The following is a 9,513-nucleotide window of genomic DNA, read 5'->3' on the forward strand; positions in this document are numbered from 1 at the left end:
TTTAGAGCCATAAAAAACATGTCCTGACAAACGTCTGTTGACAATTTGGTTGTAGCTTCTGTGATGGACGGCAGTCGCCATATTGGAAATGCTGACTCCACTTAACTTCAAGCTAATGTAGAAGCAGACAAATAGGTGGAGCTTAGGCAAAAGTGTAGCCACCTTGCTAACAGCTATGAGGCACCCACTTGTCACACAAAAAGGCCACAGCCCTAATTATACATAACATTAGGCCTTCATAAAATTCAAACAAGTGAGTTAAGTAAATATTCTGTGCTTCACAGTTGTCATAAATAGAGAAATGAGTTATAGAGACCAGAACTGTTTCTGTACCAGGCTGTAAACATGTTTATTTCTGCTGTAAATTTTTTACATGGGGCTCTATGGGGACTGACTCACTTACAGAGACAGCCTCTAGTGGACACTTGAGGAACTGCAGTTTTGGGGACTTCCGCTTTGGCTTCATTTTTCAACACCAGAGGTTACTGTTTGGTCCTGACATGCCAAATGCCTGAGAATGACGATGCTAGCTGTACGCTAATTGAGAAGCTAGCTTGCTTAGCATTACCATCACAAGTTATATGGACACTAACAATGCTTTGAACTGGCAAACACAAACGTTAAGAGCCTAAAAGAGCCATCGTACAGAGGATGAACTTCTCTTCTGTACTTATGTGAGGCTTCACCTTCAGGAGAAGCTTCATTTCTTTTCATCACTGAAGGGTAAAAACTCCCAGGGAGGCTGCTGAGTTTTTTTGGTCTTTTCCCTCAGGTTCAACAATCAGGATCACAAAATCCTCAACAGCCTTGAAGAGTCGACTTCTGCGCGGCGAGATAAACTGCAGTCGACTGGATTTACAGCTGCAAAGCCTCCTGGGAAGAGGCGTTCACCTCGGTGTGGAGCTGCATCACAAACAGGGCGCACAGCAGGAAGAGGCGGGGCGTTTTGTTCATGTTTGCTCTAAAGAGCCGGACGGATGATGCTTTTTATCCAGTGTTGATATATGAGAGTGTCAAGTATCTGATACCGAAATATCAACCAGTTTGTTAGAATCCACTTTAGTGTGGATATTGAATAATACCGAGCAGCGTTAGGGACGTTTTACAGAAAGATCTCAACTGTTATTGATCAGCTTATACATAGAGACCTTATGCTGGCGGGTGAAATGGGAATTTGAACTCTTACTATTCTGCAAATTGAACATTTGGAGGAGCACTTTCTAGAGATTTGGAAACAGTTTGTTGCTGTCTCCTGTACTTCCTTTCCCTGAAGGGTCATTCTGATAATTTCTGATATTCCCTAATTTCTCCTCTAGAATTTGGGGTTTCAATGAGACACAAATGTTCTTGAAATGCACCAATACACTGTTTTAGCTAGCAGCAACAAAACAGGCTGTAACATAATCCTTGTTGGATCAAAGTGAGTCCACTAAAAGTTCTTGTTCTTATCAGTTCCAGGCTCAGATACCACTCCCTTCAGCGCCACCCAAGCGGCAACCTCCGGTCTCAAAATATGAAGCCCATAAGGAAGTGTTATAAACTGCAATTCATTGAGCGTCCACTAGAGGCTGGCTGCAGAAACACCAGAAACCACATAGACACCCATTCAAAGAAGACGATCTTTGCAGCATTAATAAACATGTTTACAGCCTGGTTCAAAAAACAGCTTGGACCGTCGTAGCTAATCTCTCTATCGGCACACACTGTACGGGGGGTGAATTTTTTTATAACGTGACGGTTCAGAAGCTATTAAGATTACCAGTTTTTGCCCAATTAAGGACATGACTGACTTGACCCCTGGTCCGGAACACATAGCTGTTGGCTAAGAGGCTCAAACTCCGCCCCTTTACATCACACTTCGACTGGTTGAGTTCAGCATTTCCAATATGGCTGCCGCCGCCGATTGGCTTCAAAACAGCGCACAGGAACAGATGAGTGACGTCACGGATACTACGTCCATATTTTATACAGTCTATGGGGGCACCACACTCCTTTATCTACTGTACTAATAGTTCCTCACAGGAGTTACTGGTCTACCTCTACCTCAGTGGTTAGCATGTTTGTGTTTTTGTTATTCAGGTGTTTTAAAAAGGTTGCATTTCATCCAACATGAGACTTAAGTAACACAGCATTACACAAACGTTTGCTGACTGAGTTAGAGGAAGACAAACAACTCCTCTATCCTGCAAGGTTAAACTTCTTGTTTGTGTAACTTTGGTGTTTTCATAAGACAAACACATTTGAGCAAAATACCACAAAGAGTTTTTGTCTAGCATCAAGCAGGGTGGCTCTGAGACGCTGCAGCTAATTAACCAGCTGTCGTTGGCCTGACTTAACAAAACACCGGTGTTGTGCTGGTTTTGGCTGCCCATCTATCTTCATGCTTGGGTCGTGGGGAACAATAGGGGTCATGTAGCTTATCAGCAGAGCGTAAATGTTGAATGAGGGATCCTTCACTGAGAGCGTATCCTGTCATCAGTGCACCATGTTCCTTTAAGACACAAAGCATTTCACTGAGATGAACTCACTGAAATAATAATTGGAGGGTCTCATTTTTAACATTTGACAGACTTTGGACCCCCGTCTGAAGTTCACTTTGTCAGACAGGATGTTGTTTCAAGCGGTGCGTCACAGAATACATTCCTGACCATCATATACAAACAAAAGCCAGTAAAAAATAACTGCCCTCTATTTCTATCCTTCCTCCACATCTCACTCACACCGAGCTGAGCCTAAAAATCCACCTCCTTCCTCTTCCTCTCCTCCTTCCTTATTTGGTGGTTCTCAGAGCCTGAGCTCCGCCGTGATTGACAGCTAATGTATTCACCGTGAAGAATAAATATATATATAAATAAACAAACAAAAAACATAATAAGAGGCTTCCAAATATAGACCAGAGAGCTCTGACAGTTTCTGTGGAAACGACCGACACGCTGAGACGCGTTTCTGACAGAGCGGAGGTCTTGAGTCTGAAGAGATGAAAAGTGACTGAACACACACACACACACACACACACACACACACACACACACACACACACAGAAATCTTAACACATATTGACTGGAGGAGGCAGTAAGCGGCTTCCTGTAATGACTCAGCATCATTAGTGAACTAAATATTCTGCAGCTGATTTTCTCACGTCTGAAGAAGAAAAAGAAACCTCCAGAGATTTGGGAGAGATTCAAAGAGATGAAAATCAGAGCTCAAATATCTGAAGACTAAAAGCAGATCATCGTTAAAGTTCTAATGAAAGTTCTTATTTATAAATAGAGTTTCTTTTAAAGAGTAGTTTTCCTCCACAGTTCGTATCAGTCAATACCTTTTTGTTTTCAGGGACTTTTTTTTTTTTTACTTTTCAAGGTCACACTTCACATCTCTGACAAGTTTTATGAGTCCCTTTGAGTTTTTTTTAGAAACTTTTTTGCAGAAAGCTGACTTCTGATCTCAGAACTCTGACTTTAGTTTTAGAATGTTCTTCTCAGAATTCCGGAATCTTTCTTTTTGTTCAGAATTCCATCTTATTTTTTTAAAGGTGACATATCATGCAAAATTGACTTTTTAATGGTTCTTTACCTGAAATATGTGTCCCTGTCTACAAACCCCCCGAGAATGAAAAGAATCCATTCTGCCCCTGTTCTGATTTCTCCACCTTTCTGTAAATGTGTGTGAAACGAGCCGTTTCAGTTTTCAGTGTTTTTGATACGTCACAACGCCATCCGGTCTGTAACAGGAAGTCAGAGCTCGGAGCTTGTTCAGCCCATAGACTGTATAAAATAATACTGAATCCCTCCTCCGTTTTTCATTCCCTGCACACATGTGTGCTAACAAGGAGCTTAGGAGGGAGGCATGCTAGTTGTAGGCTGTCTTAATAAACACAAAGGTCGGTTTGACTCCCCACGTCTGCAGATTTGAAGATCTAGTGGATGATTTTTATTTATCATGGATAAGTGCTAGCGCTAGTTAGCATAGCTACATAGCTACATGTCGTAGCTGTAGCTGTGTACCAAGACACACGTCGACATACTGACAAATAAAACAACAAGAAACACTAAATCTGTGACCAATCCTTCAGAAAGGTCCCGCTGCCTTTCTGGCAGAGGTTGGTTTTACTCCCCACGTCTGCAGATTTGAAGATCTAGTGGATGATTTTTATTTATCATGGATAAGTGCTAGCGCTAATTGGCATAGCCACATAGCTACATGTTCATAGCTGTAGCTGTAGCTGTAGCTGTGTACCAAGACATACGTCGACATACTGACAAATAAAACAACAAGAAACACTAAATCTGTGACCAATGGTTCAGAAAGGTCCTGCTGCAGGCGCCTCTCCGTCAGGATCAGATTCAGAGGGTTGAAGTAACGCGGTCTGCTAGCAGCCGTGTATATTTAGCCAACATGTAAACATTAGATCAACGTGCTGGAGAGCCGAGGCACATCCACTTCCTGAGGGGGCGTGGTCAGAGAGAAAACAGAGTGTTCTGAGGAGGACTGAAGAAGAGGGTTTTTCAGGTAGACCAAAATCTGATTTCAAAGTGTTTTTTTGAGCATAAACTTTAAAGACATGTTTTGGGGACCTCTTAGACCAATATATGTTGATGAAACAAGCGTGATATGTCCCCTTTAAATCAAAAAGTAACTTTTTCCACTTTCTCTCTAAAATGTAGATACACATTTGTATTCAAAGAGCTCAGAAGAATGTTGTATGCTTGTTATGTACTTGTGTCTTGAGTATTGTTACTTGTAATGTTAATGTTCTATGGCACAATAAAAATAATTTAAAAAAGTAACTTTTTCCAGAATTCTAATTATCTCATCAGAATTCCAAATTCAAACTCTTTTTTTCTTTAAACAAACCCTCAGATTTTTTTTTTCAGAATTCAGATTTTTTGCTTAGAATTTTGAATTCTTTATCTTCTTTTAATTTTTTCTCAATAGGTTCCTTACTTGAATAAGTTTTCTATTAGTGCTTATTTTCACACAGAGTAATTCTCAAATTATTTTACTTTGATTTGTCAGATTTTATTCATCAGTCCTTTCTTAAAGTTTTTACAAATTACTTGACTTTCATTTTTTTCAGGTAATGTCACACATTTTATTTTTGGTCCTTTAGTAGTTATGTAACACTTGTAATTTTCATCACCCTCTAATTCGATTTTAAAAAGGGTTTACCAGCCATTTCAAGCACTTCTTAATTTCTTTCTATCATAACTTTTTATTTGACAGCACTCTGTGGTTGTCATTTCTTGATTTCACATTGTTTTTAAAATGTGCTTTTTTTAACAGACACCTTAAGTTGTTACTTTCTTTCTTTGTATTTAATATTCCACATGGGCCCTTAAATACAATACATAAAATACATTTAAAAATATATATATTTAGAATAAAATAAAATCAAGTAAAAACTTAAAACGTTGTGATGTCTTTTTTTTGATGACTTTCTAAATCTTAAAATAGAGATAGAAGTAGCAGCAGTGACATTTGTTAACCACGGTTTAGTGCCTTGACTTTAACATTTCTGTTTGGAGCTGGATGTAACTGTGTTTGCATCAGAGGGTGGAGCTTGAGATGAATGAAGGGTTAGCAGATTTAAAGTTGTTAGCTAGTACAAACGTTAGCAATGTGTGTCTTAAATTCACTGTGACTGTGATTTCCATTTCAATGCTACTTTCGATTTGCAAAAAACAAAACATATTTACTCCAGAGTGTCTTTCAGTTCAACCCAACCCTGAACAACATGTTCCTCATGATGCTGCGGCTCCACGTCTGTGTTTGGTGTGTTTTCATGTTTACCGATTTGTCTCTCCAGGTCAGCGGCCTCGTCCGGCGTGGCTCGAGGAAGAACGCCGGGGTCTGTGAAACTCGCCCTGAAGAGCATCCCCATCACAAAGACGAAGAGGACACCGCCGACTGCCGGGATGGCCGGGGTCAGGTTGGACGCCAGGAAGGGACAGCTGAGGGGACAGAAGCACAAACTGAGTCTCCGGATGAATCTCCTCCTCTCCTCTGTACCTACCATGAAGGACGAATTAACAACACCACATGGCTTTCACGGTCATGTCTACATTGTACAATCCTTCCCCATCTTTCTGTCTCCTGCTGTTACCGTAGTGACACAAGCTGCAGGAAGTGGTTACCATGGCAGCGGGGAACACCGTGGTTTACTGTGTTGTGGAAGCTGAAGTGACAAATGTAGGAGGACAAAAACTCAAAGAGAAACCCTTCAGACGTCCGATCGGATTAGAGACTACTGAAGAAAACTCACTTTTAAATGAATACTCTGAAATAACATCACTGTCTTTTTTCAAAGTTCTTTTATATTTCTTTGTTTGTTTTCTGTGCCCCTGGTAGCACCACCAAAATATGACACTGTGATTGGATGTTTGAATTTTAAGAGGCGGGACTTATGTTTTAATAAACCACGTAGCCATGCTGTAACCACAGATCGTCTAAAAAGACTGTATTAAAAACAGACATGACTCTGTAGTGGAAGTCACTGCATTAAACACAGACATGACTCTGTAGTGGAAGTCACTGCATAAAAAACAGACATGACTCTGTAGTGGAAGTCACTGCATAAAAAACTGACATGACTCTGTAGTGGAAGTCACTGCATTAAACACAGACATGACTCTGTAGTGGAAGTCACTGCATAAAAAACTGACATGACTCTGTAGTGGAAGTCACTGCATTAAAAACGAACATGACTCTGTAGTGGAAGTCACTGCATTAAAAACAGACATGACTGTAGTGGAAGTCACTGCATTAAAAACGGACATGACTCTGTAGTGGAAGTCACTGCATTAAAAACGGACATGACTCTGTAGTGGAAGTCACTGCATTAAAAACGGACATGACTCTGTAGTGGAAGTCACTGCATTAAAAACGGACATGACTCTGTAGTGGAAGTCACTGCATTAAAAACAGACATGACTCTGTAGTGGAAGTCACTGCATTAAAAACGGACATGACTCTGTAGTGGAAGTCACTGCATTAAAAACGGACATGACTCTGTAGTGGAAGTCACTGCATTAAAAACGGACATGACTCTGTAGTGGAAGTCACTGCATTAAAAACGGACATGACTCTGTAGTGGAAGTCACTGCATTAAAAACACACATGACTCTGTAGTGGAAGTCACTGCATTAAAAACAGACATGACTCTGTAGTGGAAGTCACTGCATTAAACACAGACATGACTCTGTAGTGGAAGTCACTGCATAAAAAACAGACATGACTCTGTAGTGGAAGTCACTGCATTAAACACAGACATGACTCTGTAGTGGAAGTCACTGCATAAAAAACTGACATGACTCTGTAGTGGAAGTCACTGCATTAAAAACGGACATGACTCTGTAGTGGAAGTCACTGCATTAAAAACAGACATGACTGTAGTGGAAGTCACTGCATTAAAAACAGACATGACTCTGTAGTGGAAGTCACTGCATTAAAAACGGACATGACTCTGTAGTGGAAGTCACTGCATTAAAAACGGACATGACTCTGTAGTGGAAGTCACTGCATTAAAAACGGACATGACTCTGTAGTGGAAGTCACTGCATTAAAAACGGACATGACTCTGTAGTGGAAGTCACTGCATTAAAAACGGACATGACTCTGTAGTGGAAGTCACTGCATTAAAAACGGACATGACTCTGTAGTGGAAGTCACTGCATTAAAAACGGACATGACTCTGTAGTGGAAGTCACTGCATTAAAAACGGAACATGACTCTGTAGTGGAAGTCACTGCATTAAAAACACACATGACTCTGTAGTGGAAGTCACTGCATTAAAAACAGACATGACTCTGTAGTGGAAGTCACTGCATTAAAAACAGACATGACTCTGTAGTGGAAGTCACTGCATTAAACAGACATGACTCTGTAGTGGAAGTCACTGCATGAAAAACAGACATGACTCTGTAGTGGAAGTCACTGCATTAAACACAGACATGACTCTGTAGTGGAAGTCACTGCATTAAAAACAGACATGACTCTGCAGTGGAAGTCACTGCATTATAAACAGACATGACTCTGTAGTGGAAGTCACTGCATTAAAAACAGACATGACTCGGTAGTGGAAGCCACTGCATCCACTAATGCAGGTTAAAACTGAACCATGCAAAGCTCCAGATCCAGAACCACTTGAGACTTCTCTGGACCTGAGCCCGTTTAAGATGGACTGAGGGGAAGTAGAAAACTGTCCTGTGGTCTGATGAATCAAACTCTGACATTCTTTTTGGAAATCCTGGACGCTGTGTCCTCCGCTCTAAAGAGGAGAGGGACCACCCGGCTTGTTATCAGCGAACAGATCAAAGCCAGCGTCCCTGATGGTATGGGGATCAGAAGAGTCCATGGCATGGGTAGCTTCCACATCTGTGAAGGCTCCATTAATGCTGAACAATATCTACAGGTTTAGGAGCAACACATGCTGCCATCCAGACCATGATGTCTTCAGGAAGACCTTACAGATTTCAGCAAAACCACATTCTGCACGTGTTACAACAGCATGGCTCTGTAGTAGAAGAGTCCAGGTGCTGAAGTGGTCTGCCTGCAGTCCTGACTTGTCACCCATTGAAACCAAAAATATGACAAAAGAGACCCTGAATCTGAGTCCCAGCTTCTTTGGAATCCAGGATGTATAACCTGTGTATTGGGACGTGTCTGAGCACGCTCCTCACGTCTGTACACGTGTTGTTTTTAATGTTCCCACAGTTAATGAGAGGAAACTAAATAAGATGGGAATGTGACGCTCCAGGATTAAATTAAGCTCTGAAAGTGACAACCTTTACCTGATCACACCGACTGCTCTCATTAAAACTACCGACATCCTCCGCCTGTAAATCCTCCGAGACGAATCAGAGAGCTGAGACACAGCGAGGAGAATCGGCAGGAAGCAGCCTGAGGTTTGGTGGTGGGAAAAAAAAACAACAACTAAAGTCTCGTCCCGACACGGCCGAGAGACTCACGGATCAATTCATCAACAGATTGAACTGAGGAGGTTTTTGTGTGACCTGAAGAGAGGGCTTCAGATTCTGGGAAATAAGAAGGAGACATCTGAAAACAATAAACACAAACATCCTCCATAATCGCCTCTTTTTAGGTCGGTTCTTTTCCAGGACTGTCCCCATGTTTTCTCAGTATTTTTAGAGCTAAGAGGGATTAAAAACAAATATCTGGATCATTGAGGACAATTATTGTTTCAGTCTTTACTCCAATCCTGAGAGACTCACTGTTCTCCACTATTTCTATATTTGTATGCAACTTTAAACTGACTCTACACTCTCTGTGTTAATCCTGTTCTCTGCATTAACACATATATGAGTGTAAGACAGATTATATGATATTTTAGATTCAGTGTCACTGATTTACAGATGAAATTCACAAATACTCTGCTGTATTAAACATGATTAGAATGACTCTCTGATGTAATATCACAGAGAAAATCACTTTAATGGATCATTATTTTAATCATAAAACAGTCTGCATGAATAATTCCAGGTATTTTCGTACTT

General features: G+C 40.9%; 1 protein-coding gene across 1 annotated transcript in view; it reads right to left on the reverse strand.

Annotated features, from left to right (window-relative positions):
- LOC117823691 (probable palmitoyltransferase ZDHHC14) overlaps positions 1 to 9,513 on the reverse strand; it is a 28,585-nt gene that overhangs the window by 16,678 nt on the left and 2,394 nt on the right. Inside the window, exon 2 of the mRNA XM_034698921.1 lies at positions 5,792 to 5,952. Coding sequence (XP_034554812.1) covers positions 5,792 to 5,952 — 161 coding nt within the window. The remainder of the gene's footprint in view (positions 1 to 5,791; positions 5,953 to 9,513) is intronic.

This window comes from Notolabrus celidotus, chromosome 13 (assembly GCF_009762535.1).
Source record: "Notolabrus celidotus isolate fNotCel1 chromosome 13, fNotCel1.pri, whole genome shotgun sequence".
NCBI classification, from domain to species: Eukaryota; Metazoa; Chordata; class Actinopteri; order Labriformes; family Labridae; genus Notolabrus; species Notolabrus celidotus.